Raw genomic sequence first — 20,007 nt, forward strand, 5'->3', positions numbered from 1 at the left:
ATCCCACACTGGGTTTTGCTCTAGGAGTTGCCAATCACGACTTTAGCCCTTTAAATCAAGAAAAGGCACTAAAGATCAGACAGAAGATGATGTAGAGGTGCAAAGATCCACAATTTATCTTTCCTCAACAATAACATTTCACGTTTGGATGAAGAATCAGGAGGGAGAATTGTTTTTCTGGTCTTCAGGCTTTCCAGCTTCTTTGGTAACCATGCAATAGCAATGCATACATGGGAAAATAGAGATGTTTGCTTTTCGATAAGCTGAACATTCCTCTCTTCTAATAGCTCCTGGCAAGATAAAGCAGCTAGGTTAATGGATATTGTATATGTATCTATTAATTATATAGATCCACATTTAACTGAAGACAGGAAATTCCCAGTAGAACCTGGAGATGGAGATGGCAAAGCCCCAGTGAGGTGTTCCCCGCCTGCTTTCCCCATGTGGCAGCCAGAGATGCTCCTGCAGGGATTTATAAATAAGCATATTGCATTTACTCTGGCAAAATGTTATAGCTGCTACAAACCTGGATGCATCAAGGCAGTTTTGCCCAGCTGCTTTCTCAAGCAGAGGCCAGATGATGCCACTTGAGTGATTTTCTTGTTGCCATCTCTTTTGGGACAGGATCTGGCAGCGTGTTCAGTTCAAGGCGTTTGAACCACTGGAATAGGACTAAATAAACTGCATGATCCAGCCCATGGCAGTGAAGTGCACTTAGTGATAGGACTCTCTGCCAGCTGCATACCCATTCCAACAACCCCAGCAGGGGATGCAGTGAGCAACAGGGCTAACAGGATTTAGGTCCCAGCATCCCCTTATAGCCTCTGGGAAAACAAACTTTTCCTTTCTAAAATCTCAGCTATCCACTAGTAGCAAGAGACATGGAATTACCTTCCCATCTCAGTGCAGCAGACAGAGGAGCTTCCCACCCCACCAGAGATGCACACATGATGCATAGACTGGCTCTGGGCTCTCCAGATATCCCTATTACTCGTTCATAGCCAGGGTCAGCAGAAACCAGAGGAAATCATGGATGTAAGGATGCCCCTGGAGCTGAAGCAGCCTTCTGCTCAGCTCCAAGCTAAGGTGCTGTGTGAAGCATCCCTCTTATTTGCTGGAAGGCAGCCTCCAAGCTGATTCATCCATTGGTTTTTTTTGGCTTCTCATGTATTTCATATGCTTGCTGTGGAGGGGAGGGCATTTCTGGGTACCACTGAGTGAAAAGGTCCTGGGGAGAGCCCAGGGAGCTGGTGGAGGGGTGAGTAATGGAAGTGGTTGGGGAGTGGGGGATTTTAGGGGCTGGTAATGGTGAGGATGAGTGTGGTTTCAAGTCTCAGCAGGCATGAGGAGTTAGATGAGCGAGTCAGAGGAAGTCCATGAGCAACCGCAGTGGTGTCTGCAGAGGTCCCTCAAACGGAGGTAGCACTTGATAGTTTCCCCCCATCAGTGGTCTGTGGCAGCATGTGAACCAAGGAGCAAAAATGCTTCAGGGCAGGGGCCCGGGACTACAAGGGCCACCCAGCAAAGGGGGGTGTGAGTGATGTTCCTAAGTTACTCTCCTAAAAAGCATTCTCGTGCCTAAGAGCAGCACAGCTGGCACAAGTGAATGCTACTGCTGCTCTCACCATAGCAGCTGGAGATACAGGAGTCCATGGTACTACTGAGAGCTGACAGTGGTGTGTGCTGGGAGCTTCCCTGCTCTCAGGTGTCCAGAGCCACTGGAGATGCCCTTGGAGAACTTGCCTGGCCTCTGGCTGCAGCTATCAGGGCATCTCAAGTGGTCCAGGATGCCTCTATTCATGCAGCTGAGCCACTCCTGGACCTCTGCTGGCTGTGGGCAGAGCTCAGGTACCCAACACACACGGACACATCTGCATGTAGGGGTCTAACTTACAGTTTATATATAAGGTGACCTTACAGTGCAGCAATGGAGCAAATACTTCATGCTGTAAACTACTCCGGAACTAAATTACATGGCACACATTGACCTTACACCCATTGAATGCATTTAACAAAGTGAGTTACACATAAATATGCAGGAAAGGTTCAGAATGAGTGCAGAGAAGAAAATAATCCAACCAGTGTGGCACAGAAACGTATCTTTGACTGGTCAAAGCTTGCTGTACATCTGATCCCTGAGCCTGGCTGGCTGATAACCTCAGCTCCTGCTCTCAAGGTGCAGGCTTCAAAAGCAAGCCAACAACAACCAGCTAGCATATAGATATACATAAACACAGTGTCTGTGTAAGCTCAGGGTTAGAGAGCCCAGTGATTAGATGTAGCTTATTTCCTTCTTTCTCCATGTTTTATTTATTTACAGACCTCGAGAAATGCTGCTCCTGTGCTTAGTTGTGTTACTTCTTCACCTTCTCTCCCTTTATCCTTTGCTGTTGTCATTGCTTTATTGGTCAGAATGCATTTGTAGAATCATCCTTACAGACTTTCAGCAATCCTCGGGCTCATTGCTTTCCTTGTCTAAAGATGAATCACAGAATCATGGAATGGTTTGGGTTGGAAAGGACCTTAAGATCATCCAGTTCCAACCCCCTGCCATTGGCAGGGACACCTCACACTAAATCATTAGGTTGGGATGGACCTCTTGAGATCCTCTCATCCAGACCCCTGCTCAAACAGGACCATGTCTATTTGGGTTTTGAGTATCTCCAGCAATGAAGAATCTACAACCTCTCTGGGCAACCTGGGCTGTCCTAGTCCCATACCTTTCCTAAGGGGATGAGGGACAAGTCAGCAGCACGCTACCTGTGATATCTAATAAGGAGAGGAATGAACAATTAGCTGTGTATGGGCATGGAGATAAAGGGGAAAATAGCCCAAACAAAGCTCTTCTAGGGTCAGTGAGAACTCTGATCTCCTTGCCCATGGCTGTTGTCCAGCCTGCCCCTCCAGAGTGGCCAGGGCAAGTACTCCTTTATAAGAGCTGGAAAACCACTGGAGAAGGAAGCAGGATGGATGCTGCACAGGGCATGTGGACAATGCCTGTAAGCCTTGGGATGTGTAGTGGGGCTTATTTCCGGGGACAGCCACTGTCAAACAGAGAAACCCGGCTTCTCCCATAAAGCTGGGTCAACGTATCCTCCAGCTCCTCCAGTGTGAGGAGCTGCACCTCATTCCTATCATTCTCAGCAATGACAGCCCAAGTCTTCCTATGCTTGGTGTTCACCTCACAGCAGGCACTTGCCCAGATGTAGCTGGGTTTATTCACCCTCCCCTTGGAAATGTAGTTGTTCCCAGGCACAGCACCGACGACAACATAGGTGTTGTTACAGCCCTGGGTGTTCCTGATCATCGTCTGCTGCTCGTAGTTGTTCCAGGCACCACCGTTGAGCTTCTCGTTCTGGGGCACGATGTTGGTGAGGGTGAAGGTTGCTGTCCTGCTGTTGGAGTCAGAGTGGTGGCTGTTGGGGTTCAAATGGCCCCGGTTCAAACCAGTCAGGTTCTTGTAGTCCTGGAGGACAGCCTGGTGCTTGCCGATCTCCTCTAAGCTGATGTTGAAGTCATTCAAGAGGGTCCGCTCTCTTTCCATAGTTTTGGGATAAGCTGGGCCAATCAGCTTAAGAGGTAAAGAACGGGAAAAAGGGTTAGTGTTGGGAGTAATGGAGCAGGTTTCCCTGGAGTAGCAGTCTGTGAGCGCTGAGCACTCATCTCAGGGTATGAAAATGCCTGAATCAGAGAGAAATCATAAAGCTGCGTCTCCCTGAGGACACAAGCTTAGAATTTGACTGCTCTTGATTTGACTTGCGACCTTTGGAATCCAACCTGGGACTGTGGGTAGACGCATGACACAGTGAGCATTTTTTACTTCCCAGGTTTGAAAGCTGATGTGGGTGAAACACCTCCCCTGCCACATCTGGTTCCCTTTCCTCCCATCTCCACATCCTACATCTGCTCAGGACTCTCCCCAGTGCCTCTCACCCATATCAATCACATTCAACCTTCATCACCTGCATCTGATCAGGCTATCACCAGTCCTGCCCTTTTGCTCAGGCTTTGTGAAAGGTTTTCATGCCTTTTTTAAACCAATCTGTCAACACCCTGGTCTTTTATGAGCTCAGGGAAAACAAGCACACAGATACCCTCTTTGAACACTGCGTGTCTTAGGGAGTCTTTGAAGGTGGACAGGATGGGTCACGGATGAGCAGAAGAGCCATGGAGCCTTCCACAGGGGAGATGAGAAGGACTCAGCCCCTTCTCTTCTTCTCCTCTTTGCCCCTCAGTCTTTGCCCCTCACTTGAACTATGTGTGGTTGCTGCTGCAGTACCACACTCCTGAAACACCAGTGTTTGCCTCCTCTATATCCATACACATAGAGATGCGTTGAGAAACCAGTCCCAGAGGTGAGTTTCCCTGGAAGGGCTATAGTGCATTGCAAAGATGAAGCTTTTTCACTCGGCAAACAGAAAATATCTCAATGCAAGTGGGATCTACTACTGCAGGGCTAACAGTGTGTCTCAGGGCTAATGTGGACCAGGGAGAACAGATGTGCTCCTTCTGCAGCAGCACTGAAAGCAAGTTGGAAATGATCAGCCTCTTAAAGGAGCTCATAATACCCCAGGAGACCTGGGAAACATAAATATTGCATAAACCCTCTGCAGGAAGTTAACTAATTCCCAGATTTCACAGATGGCCTGGGACCATGGTCCAGGAGGCAAAGAGAGAATGTGTTATCCACCTTAAATGTGGAGGCTGCAGTAGTTGCAGTACCCTATTAGCTGCTTGAGTTCCTAGGCAGGTCTGTATTAGCTGCTTGAGTTCCTATGAGTAGCAAGTGCAAATGATTTCTTTCATGACCATAACACCTTTTCATATTTAAAGAAACATATTTAGCCTTCCTCTGGAATAGGGCATATGGCTTTCTTTTGTGGCTCATTTTCACCTAAATCCCCTACTGCTTCTGTGTTCTGAGCAAGGACCTGAATTTCCTCTTCTTCTGTTCTGTAACTTGCTTGGGTTTTCTTACTGAAGGCTGAAGTCTGTCAGAAGGACTTTTGGGAGGGCTTTGTAGTTTGCAGAGATCTTTGTGTCTGGTGGATGCTTCTGAACCAAGCCTGAGGCAATGGTGGTAAGCGGCAACTACAGGTGGATGGAGGTTGTGCACTTCTGACTTGAGTGATGCTGATTCTTACTCACTTCTCACTGCCTGAAACATCACTCAATGCATTTACCCAGTGTTAACTTAACCCTCTCAGTGCTGAAAGCCTGTTCCTATACTTTTGCACTGTGTCATCTCACCCTATTCTGAGCTTCATTGCACTTCTCTCATGCCACTTACAAAGCAAGAATGACTCAACTAGAAGCAAATAAGCTATGTCAGGGATGCAAAAGAGATCAGAGCTCAGCACTGTTCATCCCTCACATTTAGGTGCTGTTGGATGTCTTTGCCCCATTACTTGGTCTCCACCACACTATGGAACAGGGGTCATTTGACTTTAATGTAATGTAATGTAATGCAATGGAATGTGACTTAATGTTCCTAAGAGGTCAATGTGGCAAAATGGGCAGTTTTAGGATATGACTCATCTCATCCTCCTGCTCATGTCTCAGATGCATCAGAGGAACCATGTGGTGAAGGTGTTTGAAGTCGGATGAGACGAATCCCATCCAGCAGTCCCATTTGCATGTGTGTGGGGTGGATGGGAGGAGAAGGAAGTGTTTGGTTAACTGCTGCAGCTGACCTTTTAGTGACTGTAGGGTGATGTGCTGCAAGAGACAACACTCACCTGCGGCTCAACCAGCCATGTGTTGGGTCTCTTGCCAGCTGCTGGCTGGTAGAGGTAAGCAGAGTATACGGGAATACGCCTGCTCCTGTCATACAGGGTGGCAAAATAATACTGGTTCTTGTAACGCTGGCAGATCCAGGCTGGGTTCTCTGGTTCCAGGGCTTCATTTGGGGGGGTTTTCTGGAAGAAGAACTGAGGGCATGAGCTTTCAAAGGACTTCACCACCTCACTGTGTCCCAGGCAGAAGCAGCTCGCCAAGACCTGCAGCAGCAGCAACAGCATCACGGGGAGGACTTCAAGTGAAGGGGCTCTTGCTCACCTGGAGGGCAATGCAGAGGTACAATCAACCTGGGGAAGGCTCATCATGGCCTGGAGTAACTTGTGCCTGTGGGATATGGTTGCAGAGGAGGGGACGGGGAGAGAACAAGAAAGGGACAACTTCTGCCCTCCTGGATATGGAAACATCAACAGGGGAATGAGGGTGAAGTCTAAAATAGGTTTTAGGTGCCTAGAGGAGGCAGCAGTGAGAGCATTTAGCTTGTCCAAGAAGGGATCCAAAGTCACATCAGCTCACACAGCAAAGCTTTTTAGGGAACTGAGGCAAGGTCCTGGGGCAAAGCCACTTTTTCCAAGCTACCTCTGTTGGCCAAGAGCTCAACTTTTCTGTTAGCACTGGAGAAATAGGGCTGGAAGCTCCTATTTCTGAATACCACCTCACTCCCTTTGTTCTGAGGACCCGCTCACAGCAGAGGACCTGCAGCTAGGCACATACTCTGCTCAGCCACCTACAGTGCTGAGCTGAGATTTAGTCTCACGGGGATTTGAAAGGGAAACAACAGTGATGCTGCACTTCCTACAGGTCTCAGGCCCCATCTAAGTTCACACAGAGAGGCAGCTCTTCTGTGCTTGCAGCAGGATTAATCTCCCCTATGGCTGGGTCAGATGTTTAACCCAAAGGGGTCCAGCTTGGGGTCCTGAATGCCATTTTCACCCCAACTTGCATTTTCGGGTTGTCCAACCCCAGACAATGAAGTTGCAGATACATGGATACAGAAAGAGAAGGGGATGAGGGAAGCACAGGGGATGACACCTGTGTCCTCTCAGCACTCTGCCTGTTGCTGTAGCAATGCAGATACCAAGGGGCAGCTCTTCCCATGGTTGCACAGGATTTCTGCTGATCCACATCTTTAGCTTTGCTGATTGCTTTTTCCTGTACTGTAAAAGGCACTGGGGCAGGATTTTCTATTTCTCCAACAGAAGCAGGCCCTGTTTTGTCCTTCTTGGGTGTTGAAATGATTTTTAGCAGTCAGCAAGCTCTTTCTTTTTGGAGAAAACCGAGTAACTCCCTGTGATGCTGGCAGCCATGCAGGGTGCTTTATCTTCTCTCTGATACTTTGGGGTAACAGTGATAGTTCCATTTTAAAGCTACAGAGTAGCTTTAAAATAATGAGCATTTTAAATAAGGCAGGACTAGCAGCTAAAAGGATTCATGGGAGAGAAAGCAGCCTTGGCCTCTAGAACATCTTAGCTGGGAAAGTGGCTGAGCTGAGAACTACTGAAGGCTTGGAAAATTACCTTGCACGTTTGCACTTTTCTTATACTCTTCCCTGACCCTCATCTATTAAATTCCACTGGATTCAGGGTACCCTTGCTCTAATCCAGGACATCTGGTCCTTTATCTCTTTACTAGCTCTGGATTAGGAATGTGATGACCAACAAGCTGAAAACAGAAAAGTGAACCTCAAGAAGTGGTTTATCACAATACATTGCAGAACATGACTGTATCTGCCCTAAAGCAGGAAGAAAAGTTACTGAAAAGTCCTTCTTTTCCACCACCCCCTCCATGAGCTTAAAATACATCTAAGTAACTTAATAACAAGTATAGAAAATCCAACCTACCGTGTGGAAGAGCAGCACATAAAGGCTTTATTCACAGGACTCTGCTCACAGCCCCAAAGTGGAACAGGACATTCAAATGCCTCTGCTATAGACTGAAGCTGGCTGTGGCCTCAGGGTAGTTTATATATGGTCCCCAGGAAGGCAGAGTTGTTAGAGTGAGTTTATCCAAGGCTGGAGCCAGGACACGTGCTTTTCCAGAGGTCTTTTGCAAGGTCACGGATGGAGTTATGGTACTCAGTAACCCCCCTCTCCCCCCTCCCTTATTCAACAGTTGGATGTGACTTTTCCAGGTGACTTGGCAACTGAAATGTAATTATTCAAGGTGTTGTGTGGCTATTTCTGATAACCTTGAATCAAGTCTTCCTAACAGCTTGGAGTCAAACTCTGTCAATAGGCCAAAAGAAGACCTTAAATCCACCCTTTCCCAATGTTGTACTTGGAAGAGGAGACAAACCCAACTCCCATCTGCTCGGTGCATGCTGTAATCAATAGGCAGCAATGCATTAGATATGGGATGTTGCCAGATCAGGTGTAGAGAAGTGCCAGGTTGCACCCTCAGAGCAGGAGGGGACTGCACCCAGCATCTTCAGTGCATCTTGTACAACTTTTAGCAGACTCCTGTGCTGCAGGAAGGGGTATTCAGAGACAACCGATGCCTGGTTGTATCTAGTGCATCAGATACAAGCAATGCCTGGTGTTCACTCATAGCTAAACAAGACCTTGCTGGAGCCTGGGCAATAATTCATCCTCGAGTTGATGTTCAAGACAGGCAGGAGAAACTGCCACCATCAAGATGAATGATAAAAAAAAAAAACACAGCAAGACAGTATCTGTTTTCCTACATTTAGACATCTCAGTTCACCGTCAGGCACCTCCTTGTGCATCTGTTCCTAAAGCTTCCTTCCCATGCTGATCATTCCTGAAGCATCCTTGGCCAGTGTCGTGGTTTAATCCCATCCCGACAGCTTGTGCACTCACTCCCCCCCGCCTTCTTGCCCTCCCCTATTCTCGGGGGGATGGAGAGGAGAATCAAAAAGAATGCAACTCCCACAGGTTGAGATAAGATCAGTTTAGTAACTAAGGTATAACACAAATCACTGCTGCTACCACCAATAATAGCAATGATAAAGGAAATAACAAGGGAAGAGAATACAACACCTCAGCACCAGGTGACCGATAACTTGCCCCCCCAGCCCGACCAAGCACCGACTGATACCTCCTCCAACCCTGCAGTCCACTCTGCCCTTCCAGGTCACTCCCAGTTCCCTCCTGGGCATGACATGCTGTGGTATGGAATACCTCCTTGGCCAGTTTGGGTCAGGTGTCCTGTCTGCTTCCTCCCAGCTTCCCTCCTCCCTGGCAGAGCATGAGGCCCACAGAGTCCTTGGCCAAACCAAAACATTGTTATCAGCTTTGTTCCCAGCCCAAAAGTCAAAACCCAGCACTGCACCAGCTACCAAGAAAGAGAAAAATGACTGCTACTGCTGAACCCAGCACAGCCAGGTTCAACATCTGTCTGGGACAGGAGGTGAGCAGCAGGAGCACTGACACCACTTCACAGCATCCCACCAGGTTTCGGTGACATTTCCACATGTGTGGCACATTGCCCCAGCTGCTGAGGGCTTCAGATGTAATGGCATCAGCTTCTGGAAGTGCCAGTTCATAGTAGGGTAGTTTATTCCCTTTGGAAATAGTCTTCCTTCTTTAAGAATTTGATCCAAGCATCACCAGAAGTGCTATTTTTTCTGGGATCCCACCTGATTTTATAATTTTTTCAAAGACCATGAGCATTATTAGCTCTTGTGGTGACATTTTCCAAGCTTTTTCCAGTCTCTTCTGCCTCTGAATCTCTCTCATATTCTCCAGACCTTTACTTTTCTATTCTTGAGTTTCTTTCTCAAGTTATTCCTTCTGTCCTTGCCCTCCTTAATGTAAAATGATAAAGAAAGAGCTGCAAAACATGGTGCATGCAAAATCTCCCACTTTCTCCTTGGAAGGTGGATGCTAAAGCTCAGCAACTACAGTCCACACTTTGATGTATTTATCCTGATGCTAAAGAGGCACTTGAAATACCGCAGTCAATGGTGACAAAGGAGTAAGAGCTTACCTTGAAGCAGAGTCTCAGGACCAGCAACTGAGCTGGTGCTTCACTCTTCTTCCTGAAGAAACAGTTGGCTGACCCCTCCAGAGCCCCACTGTGATTTATACCCCGTCATCAACCTGCCCCTTTACACAGAAAGGGAAACTCACAGAAAAGAGAGGGTTTCTGCTGCTATTCAGGGGATGTTTGTTCCCGCCTGCCCCAAAATGGGGTGACAATTGCTGTTTGCTGTTTCCTCAGCATTTCTCCCAAGTTGGCTGACCTGCGGCATCACGTGTCAGAGGCAGATAACCGTGTCTGGTGACTTCCCCTTCTATTTCCCCATTCCCCGTGGGGCACTGCCACAACTGCTGCAGCATGCACTTGTATTTCTCTTCCCAGCAGATCTCTGGTGGCATTAGAGCCTCTGGCCTGTCTCTGGGTACACATGGATGTTCATAGTCTGCTCTTATACAGCTTCTCAGAGTAAAATCAATATGGCCAGGTTATATATTTTCCCTTGTCTGTTGCAAAGGCTTTGTAACTGAAGTTGTTAATGCCATGCTACAGATTCTGGGGGCACAACTCAGTCTCTTCTTGCTGGTGTACAAGCCATTGCTGAGCCTGTGCTCAAATAGGATCCCAACAGAGCCACTGTTGAGCTCATGTTCAAATAGGATCCCAATTCAGTCACTGCTGAGCCTGTGTTCAAACAGGATCCCAATAGAGTCACTGCTGAGCCTGTGTTCAAATAGGATCCCAGTACAGCCACTGCTGAGCCTGTGTTCAAATAGGATCCCAATAGAGTCACTGCTGAGCCTGTGCTCAAATAGGATGCCAGTACAGCCACTGCTGAGCCTGTGTTAAAACAGGATGCCAGTACAGCCACTGCTGAGCCTGTGTTAAAACAGGATGCCAGTACAGCCACTGCTGAACCTGTGTTCAAACAGGATCCCAATAGAGTCACTGCTGAGCCTGTGTTTAAATAGGATCCCAGTACAGCCACTGCTGAGCCTATGTTCAAATAGGATCCCAATAGAGTCACTGCTGAGCCTGTGTTCAAACAGCATCCCAATACAGCCACTGCCAAGCCTGTGTTCAAATAGGATCCCAGTACAGCCACTGCTGGGCCTGTGTTCACATAAGATCCCAATGCAGCCACTGCTGAGCCTGTGTTCAAATAGGATCCCAATAGAGTCACTGCTGAGCCTGTGTTCAAATAGGATCCCAATAGAGTCACTGCTGAGCCTGTGTTCAAATAGGATCCCAGTACAGCCACTGCTGAGCCTGTGTTCAAATAGGATCCCAATAGAGTCACTGCTGAGCCTGTGCTCAAATAGGATGCCAGTACAGCCACTGCTGAGCCTGTGTTAAAACAGGATCCCAGTACAGCCACTGCTGAGCCTGTGTTCAAACAGGATCCCAATAGAGTCACTGCTGAGCCTGTGTTCAAGTAGGATCCCAGTACAGCCACTGCTGAGCCTGTGTTCACATAAGATCCCAATGCAGCCACTGCTGAGCCTGTGTTCAAATAGGATCCCAATAGAGTCACTGCTGAGCCTGTGTTCAAATAGGATCCCAACAGAGTCACTGATGAGCTTGTGTTCAAATAGGATCCCAGTCCAGCCACTGCTGAGCCTGTGTTCAAGCAGGATCCCAGTACAGCCACTGCTGATTCAAATAGAATCCCAATCTGCCCGTAAAGGAGGTTTGGTGAAGACAGTTTTCTCCCCTTAGGAATGCGTAAAAGGGATTTGAGGGGATGGATACAGAGAGTAGGGTTTGGTAGGGTGTTCTCCATGAACTCGGAGGGCAGAGGGAATGAGAAGGGTTGTTTTGTATTCACTCTAAGGACAGCTGGATGAAAGACACTGGTTTCTTACAGTATTAGCGGGCTGGAAATGGGACTAAAGGTTGCAAATAATTATGACCAAACACCATCAGAAATGGGTGTGACAAAAGTCAAGGACTTTAAGAAGGATCCCTTATCCTGAGATGCACGTTAGAATAAAGGGGTCTGACAGTGTTTTGTATACACTTGGATTAAAAGCTGCAGGGAACATGACTATTGCATTTCTATACAGACGCCTAGTCCCCAGGCCTCATGCTGTGCATCTTACCCTAGATACTGAACCACAAGGGTTTATTTTCTTGATCTAGCAAATGCTCCCTCCTGCAGCCCAGTAAAAGCATCAAGGGGAAGCAGTTCCTTGCACTGGGTTTCACTCCCTGAGCTCTGTCCTTTCTCTTTGGGTCTGATACTGCTACATTCTGTTAGTGCAGAAGACTGGCCATTGAAAACATGTCTCAATATATAGAAGCAATGGGATTCTGTGGCTCTAGTTTAAAACAGCGTTTGATGGGTATTTCTGAAGAATAGCAAAGTGCTGAGCTTGATGTCCAGGCAACCCTTGTTGGCTTTTCAGACAGTAAAGTATCAGATCACGGTAAGAGCACTGCACACAAAGAGTTGTTATATACAGAGAAAGGAAGAGGACAGGCAATCAAACCGTATTTCTTCTGTTTCTTCAGAAAGGACTTAAAATACCCACAGTGAAACACTAAGCAGCCAAAGCAGATACCAGCTCAGATAATACAATCAATACGCAGCTGTGATATCAAAACTGCAATGGAAACATAGAGATTTCCAAAGCCCTGATGGTGAATTCCCAAGCAGACCAATCTGCAGCAAGCCAGCCTTGGATAATAAGGACTTTTCCCATGGAACTGGCATCAATAAAAGCTGACCCTGGTTAACTCTTACAGTGAAACTTGTTTAATATCCTTATGTGGGTGATTTTCTTTTGGAAGTGGAGGAAAATGAGTCCAGTTTAGTTGTGAATGAATGAGCATTGGGAATGAAGCCAAACTCTTCCACTTGTCCACAGTTTTAATTAATCTGGGAAAACTTTCCTAAGTATATATATACACACACATATATACATATACATATATATATGTATAAAAATATAATGTGTGTAAAATGTAGATAAGAGTCATAGAATCATAGAATAGTTTGGGTTGGAAAGGACCTTAAGATCATCAAGTTCCAACCCCCCTGCCATGGGCAGGGACACCTCACATTAAACCATGTCACCCAAGGCTCTGTCCAGCCTGGCCTTGAACACCAACAGGGATGGAGCATTCACAACTTCCCTGGGCAACCCATTCCAGTGCCTCACCAACCTCACAATAAAGAACTTCTTCCTTATATCCAATCTAAACTTCCCCTGCTTAACTTTTAACCCATTTCCCCTTGTCCTACCCTACAGTCCCTAATGATGAGTCCATCCCCAGCATCCCTATAGGCCCCCTTCAGATACTGGAAGGCTGCTATGAGGTCTCCACGCAGCCTTCTCCAGGCTGAACAGCCCCAACTTTCTCAGCCTATCTTCATACAGGAGGTGCTCCAGTCCCCTGATCATCCTCGTGGCCTCCTCTGGACTTGTTCCAACAGATCCATGTCCTTTTTATGTTGAGGACACCAGAACTGCACACAATGCTCCAGGTGAGGTCTCACGAGAGCAGAATAAAGGGGCAGGATCACCTCCTTCGACCTGCTGGTCACGCTCCTTTTGATGCAGCCCAGGATACGGTTGCTTTCTGGGCTGCAAGCGCACACTGAAGCTGGCTCATGTTCATTTTCTCATCCACCAGCACCCCCAAGTCCTTCTCTGCAGGGCTGCTCTGAATCTCTTCTCTGCCCAGCCTGTAGCTGTGCCTGGGATTGCTCCGACCCAGGTGTAGGACCTTGCACTTGGCATGGTTAAACTTCATGAGGTTGGCATCAGGAATATTGGCATCAGGAGTCCAGGAATATTGCAACCAAGAATTGGTTGTTATAACCAGAAATAACCAGAAGAAGCCATGAACTTATCCTTCTCCTGAGCTCTACCAGGTCATGGTTTTCCATTTCACTGATCTGTATAAAATTTGTGCTTTAATGCTTAGTAACTGGCACTATTCTGCCTTTCATATCAGTGTAGGCTGTGCCTACATGTGCACCTTCTGCATCGAAAGGTGATGTTAGTGATGTTGAATGAGGGATCCTGCAGGCCAGCTCTCATGTGGTCCGGCCTGTAAGAGAAACCTCCATTTCTTCAACTTGTAAAGGTCATTCATGGAAAAATCCTATTGGATCCTCCAGTCTTCTCCCAGTTGGGACCCCAGAGATTTGTGCATGAAGTGCTTCCAATATTTTTTTCCATGTCATAGTTGAAAAGACATGTAACTTGCAACCCTTATAAAGGAAAGTGTATTGAAATGCAGATCTGGATTCTCTTTGAGGATGTTCTCTCGATACCTACCTCAGTTTTCTTACTATCAGATTCTAAAGAGAGCAGTCCATCCTCGTGTTCAAAGCAGGGCGATCTATGTGGTAGCTGTCTGAATGGAGGGAAATGGAAATTCCTGGGTGCAGGAAAAAAGGAGATTTTGAATCAGCAGCAACAGAGGAGAGCACTGTTTCTACTGCAGAAAAAGAGGTGCTATGAATCTTCTTCTCAAGTCTTTGGTCCCCATGGATGTAGCAAATAAATAGCCAAAGAGATGATAAGTGGATTGAACATTGCAGGTCTTTAGGAATGACTAAATCACAGCATCAGAAAACAAAACGTAAGGAAGAGAAACATCACTTGGGACATGTGAACGGAGGAGATGCATGCTGTTCTGGACTATTCTCCTTAGAGGGCAGCAAAGATCCTGGTATTCCATGGCCATAGGATGATGTCTGGATGCTGGACATGCCACCCTCATTGACCTGTGTGTCACCTCTGGTTTAGGGACATACTCTGGTGATGTGAGCGAGGACAGACACCTCATGGCCAGAACACTCTTCTGCAACAGCCAGGATGCTGAGACACACACATCTCACCTTAGCATTATGCCAAGTATGTTCACCTTTGTGGGTGTTCCAATGAGTGTGAGCTTCAAGTGATGGTTAAAGAGCTGAGCCAGATCAGACCAAAGCTCTGAGGTGCCCAGCAGAGGCAGAAGCTACTTCTTCTGTCCCTCACCAGTGTTCCAGAAGGGATCATGAAGCAGGCCTGTCCTGCAGCTCTCCATCAAGGAGCATGGCCCATCTCCTGTGCAAACAACACAACCCTCTTTCAGCAACTGTGGCTGTCACATCCCTGGCAGTGTTCAAGGCCAGGCTGGACGTGGTTGAAGCAACCTGATCTAGTGGAAGGTGTCCCTGTCCATGGCAGGGGTTTGGAACTGGATGAACTTTAAGGTCCCTTCCAACCCAAACCATTTATGAATGGCCAGGGCAACATAAGAAGTATTACATTTATGGAGAAAATGAGGGCCAAAGGTAAAGATGTAAAATATTTGCCAGGTTGTCTATTCCCTCCCAGGATTATCCTTTTAAAACTATTTATCTTGAGCTGTTCTTCTACACAATATGCTGAATGCTGGCTTGTGGCAATGCTTGCATTTTGGAGAGAGATGTGTTCAATCCATCCTTTCCCCATCAGGATCAACAGTGTTTTTAATATAATGTTAGCTCAGCTAAAATACAATAGATATATATCATATATATTTAATAGTTCAGCTAAAAATTTGGCACAGGATTTGGGTAGCTTCAGTTTTATTCACTACTCTAGACTGAGTGCCACGATCCTTGTGCATGCAGAGCAGGTAACCCCGAGGTGACAGTGGGGTCTCCTTGTCAGCAATGAAGCATCACCCAAATACAAACAACCCGCTAGCTGAGAGCTGTGGGGTTGCTGTGGTTACTTTCACTCTTTCCGTTCTGTTCAGCTTTGGAGACCAAAAATCAGCCTGTTATTTTCACTTTCAGATTCTCATGCAGCTGCACAGAGTCCACTAGGGAGGATTAGGCAATAACAGAACCCCTTCATCACAGATGCACAACACTCCTGTGGGTTGGGTGTTGATGGATGAAGAGACAGCAGCAAGGAAAAACCAGGATATTTTCCTGGGAGTGGAGGTAAAATATGGGTGTAATATTGATGTAGAAGGGAAATAAGAGTGCTGTGAAACCTATGAAACATGGAGATCTTAATCTTATATAAAAATCTTACAAAAGAAGAAATAATAAGAGATGCCCATTCTCAATATAGATTGGACTCATTCTTCCTAACTCAAGCATTTGATTTCCAAACCTGCCCTTTATGTTCAATGGAGAGAAAAAGGTGTCTCCAGAGATGAGTACACGTTAGCCCAAATTAAGCAAATGTAAAATGTAAGACTATAAAATAGTTCAAATTAAAGTTGAGTATAAAGGCTGTCAAAGCTGATAGCTTGGTGACAGCTGTCTGACTTTTAGATACTTAGAAGCCTTGCACAGTAGATCAACTCCTCTCTTGATGTCTGGTTTTGGGGTTGTCCTGGGTCCAGCAGTAGCAGTCATTTTTCTCTTTCTTGGTAGCTGGTGCAGTGCTGGGTTTCGACTTTCGGGCTGGGAACAAAGCTGATAAAAATGATGTTTTGGTCTGGCCAAGGACTTTGTGAGCCTCATGCTCTGCCAGGGAGGAGGGGAAGCTGGGAGGAAGCAGACAGGACACCTAACCCAAACTGACCAAGGAGGTATTCCATACCACAGCACGTCATGCCCAGGAGGGAACTGGGAGTTAGCCGGAAGGGCTGGGACTGCAGGGTTGGAGGAGGTATCGGTCGGTGCTTGGTCAGGCTGGGGGGGCGAGTTATCGGTCACCTGGTGCTGAGGTGTTGTATTCTCTTCCCTTGTTATTTCCTTTATCATTACTATTATTGGTGGTAGCAGTAGTGATTTGTGTTATACCTTAGTTACTAAACTGATCTTATCTCAACCCGGGGGAGTTGCATTCTTTCTGATTCTCCTCTCCGTCCCTCCAGGAGTAGGGGGAGGGCAAGAAGGGGGGCAGTGCATGGATGAGCTGTCTGGGTGGGTTTGAACCACGACAGGGGTATATCTGCAGGTCACTTCACATCATCACTGGGGTCACATCTTCAGGTTTTAAAGTAGCTCTTTCCCATGTACCCAGGTCCTTGTACTGTGGTGTGAAAATGAGCAGAAGACTTCTGTGTCTTTTGGGGACTAGAACTGGTTGCAGATGCAGTGTAAGTTATGTCAAACAGATGGGTTTCCCCAAGGAATAAAATGTCTATGCTCAAAGTTCAAGACACAAACCCCCATGACTCGGTGGGGAGGACTGGCTTCCTGCTAATCTTATGGCAAGTGTTGAATTGATGGGGAAATCCTGGCAGTGAGATCAAGCTGGGTAATCAAAGATGAAGAAGATGCATGCTCATAAGAGGAAAACGAATGACCATGCATGATGTCAGTGAGCACAGATCACTCCTGACTGCATCTTCCTAGCAATGCCTCCTCACATGAAAGATTAGCACTTAGGTCTTAACAGAGCTGGGATCTGTTCCTTAGCATTTTCTAGGCTCATGAGACCCCTTTCTTCTACCCCTCCAGTTTCCTTCTCTCTCATAGGGCTCCCTCATTCAACTGAGCAGCACATTGGCTTCACTGCTGTACTTGGAATAGCCAACCTCAGTCTTCAGCACAGCCTGTCAAGGTGATTCCATGAATAAATGCACTTTCCAGGCAAGCTTGGAGCACATCCCCTTCCAAATCCTTCAGGCTTTGCTCACCTCTGTGAGCAGCAGATCACTCATCTCCAGCAAGGTGCAAACTATACCTGGGGAAAAACAGGAGCACCAGACTGATGCACTGCTCCAGTTGACTGCTGGTCTGGTTGACAGCAAGGGAAATCAAAGGGTAGTAGGCAGGACAGGAAAGTATCTCACACCCTACAGGTTTTCCTCAAGTAAAATGGAAGTCCCAAGGCACTGAAGCAACTCTGGAGCCTGAATTTGGGGGATTTCCTGCCTTCCACCACACAGTCATAAACACACACTTTTTCATAAGCTATAGCAACACTCAAACTGTGCTTTGATTTCATGAACGTTCTGGTCTGTACAGAAATTAATCCACACTGTGGTTTCAACAGATACATTCTTAAGATGAAATATCTTTACTTGTTTAACACAACCTGCTTATTAAACCTCCTTTGATTTCTCTTCCTGGAAGACATTTGTATATTAGGGCCAGGATTTTACCACAGATGTAGACTCCCGAATCCTGTTGGGATTTGGCTGGTTTGGAGCTGTTCTGGGATATTCTGCCAAGGTGTCCTGAGGCATGGAGCACATATCTCTGGAAAACAGGTTGGGGGATTCAGGCTTGTTGAGTCTGGCAAAGGGGAGGTGGAAGGACAGCCCAATAGCTGCCTACAGCTACTAGGAAGGGCAAAGATAAAGCCAAGCTCTTTATGGTAGAGCCAAGCACTCTAACAAAGGGCAGCAGCCACCGACTGTGCCTTGGGACGTGCAGGTTGGACAACAGGATGAAAGGTGTCTTTAGATGGATAGTACAACATGTGACAGGTTGTTGGGAAATGAGAACTAATGAATTGTGGACATGACTCAAGGTTTAGCTGGATGAAACCATGGCTAAGACAGACTAGAGCAGACAGCGCTTCTGCTCTAAGCATGAGGTTGAATTAGAGTCCTCCAACTGATGCTGCCAACCAGCGTTTCTATGACCCTATGGTAAATGCACCTCCTGTCTTCTCCTGCCCTACCCCAATACATTCAATATTGTCTAGGAAATTATAACAAGGCAGTAGGTGGCCAAATTCCCTGTGACAAGAATTATACATGGAAGTCTTTCTACACCACAAAAACAAACCACATACCTCAGAGAGCCAAGAAGAGGGCACGTTTCCAGATGCCTGGTTCAGAATCCTCTCAGGGATAGACCGCATGGGACCCTGTCAGCTCATCACCCCCCAAAAGGGGACACTGATGATATCCAATGGTCTGTGCACCAACTCAGTTCTTTTGCTAGCCGTGTAACATCACCCCACCGTGAGAACTGTGTGTCAGCCCCAGGTTGTCCCTGTATGCAATAAATACAGGCTGTGTTATGGCACATTAATTATGCTGAGGGCAATTAGTGGTTACGTCAACAGAAGGATTTCCAGTTATGCTGCTGGCTCACTCTGCATGGAAATTAGGCTGTTGTTGCGAGCGGAAATATGTCAGACCAGACTCCAGAGGAAAAGCCTCTTTGCAGCCCCTTTGCTCAGGGTTTGCCTTGGGTTGTGTCTGTTGGACTTGGCATCACCCCCCTGAAGCCTGTGGATGTGGCATGGCAAGAAGAACCAGCTGTCCGTAACGGACAACCCTGATCTTCACCCCTGAAGATGTCAACTCCGGTCACTCAGTGCTCACTGCCTCCAGCTATAAGAGATGTGATAATGCTGCACGGTAGGAGGGTGGCAGAGTCTGCTGATGCACAGGCATAACCTTCTATTAAGTGACAGAAGCTGTGATTAAAGGGAAAGCCCTCAGAGATGCTGAAGCTGTCAGAAGAGACTTTATTCCTGTTAGGTATAATCTTAACTATGTGTTTTGTCATTCTGTATTTTTGTGGCTTTCTTGCTGTTATTGACTTACAATTACATATATTAGACTTACAAGTAAACACATCCTTCATAAATCTTATTCAGTGCTTGCGCTCATTGATTTCTGAACATACTTGTGCTAAAAGGATTTAGATGTAACACTTAGCTTTTGGGAAGGTGATAAAACCACTGGGTTGGTCTTAGGAGTACATTCAACAAACTTACTAAGTTTAAGTCAGGATCTGTGTTTAAAAGCATGAAGAAACAGCCTGTTCTTGCCAGCTTCAGGGTGATGGCTTTTCCTACAGGAACAAAGAGCATGATCCAAGCACTTAAGCTGAGTGCATTTGGTGGGAAGTCAGCATGAAACTCTGCATTTTGAGCACCCAAGACCCAAGATGCTAACATTTTCCTATTGTCTTTCAAGAATATGTGTATGTTACAGACTGGGAGTAAATCTAAAACAAACAAGAGCTGCTCTCTGCTATCTGCTACTTAAAATTTACACCTGGAATATATGGTGAGATCCACCGCAAATAGGCAGCGCTCACAGAGGCTTGCTGCTGCATCCCGATGGGTGAGTGAAGAAAGCAGCTAAGACTCAAATCCTGGCCAGACACATTTCCTAATAAAGCTGTATTCACTAAAGACTGAAGCCAGACTAACACAGACAAGCAATTGCAACAGCCCCTCTTAGCTCACTCCCATCACAATGACTCAGGCCCAGATTTGCTTCTGGAGCTCTGCTGATGGCTAAGCAGGATTTGTGCTGATGAAGAGTTAGCCCTGAGCACTCCCTTCAGAGTCAGTAAAAGATGAATGCAACTTCCAGGACATGTTTCACCCAAGGCAGATGAAGTGAATG

The 20,007-nt window shown here is 46.7% G+C and overlaps 1 protein-coding gene across 2 annotated transcripts; it reads right to left on the minus strand.

Moving 5' to 3' along the window:
- Window positions 1–1,890: 1,890 nt before the first annotated feature.
- On the minus strand, window positions 1,891–9,894 carry LOC133220482 (endonuclease domain-containing 1 protein-like). 2 transcript variants are annotated; one of them, XM_061368659.1, is made up of 3 exons: window positions 9,745–9,894; window positions 5,739–6,057; window positions 1,891–3,571 (listed from the first exon to the last, which is right to left on the minus strand). In XM_061368659.1, exons 2-3 carry the CDS (start codon window positions 6,018–6,020, stop codon window positions 3,026–3,028), a joined length of 828 nt encoding a protein of 275 aa, XP_061224643.1. In that variant the 5' UTR covers window positions 6,021–6,057; window positions 9,745–9,894; the 3' UTR covers window positions 1,891–3,025. The 2 variants fall into 2 exon arrangements, with proteins under 2 accessions (XP_061224643.1, XP_061224642.1); XM_061368658.1 differs by lacking the exon at window positions 9,745–9,894 and adding an exon at window positions 7,638–7,786.
- Window positions 9,895–20,007: the final 10,113 nt, after the last annotated feature.

This window comes from Neopsephotus bourkii, unplaced genomic scaffold (genome assembly GCF_033783945.1).
Source record: "Neopsephotus bourkii isolate Nb327-2 ecotype Australia unplaced genomic scaffold, CSIRO-AGI_Nbou_v1 NB_1434, whole genome shotgun sequence".
NCBI lineage: Eukaryota > Metazoa > Chordata > Aves > Psittaciformes > Psittacidae > Neopsephotus > Neopsephotus bourkii.

Excerpts from the sequence above, each read along its gene's own strand:
- LOC133220482 (XM_061368659.1), bottom strand. The coding sequence starts at position 6,020 with ATGCTGTTGCTGCTGCTGCAGGTCTTGGCGAGCTGCTTCTGCCTGGGA. Across the intron at positions 3,572-5,738 it reads CATGGCTGGTTGAGCCGCAG|CTGATTGGCCCAGCTTATCC; the intron begins GTGAGTGTTGTC and ends TTACCTCTTAAG.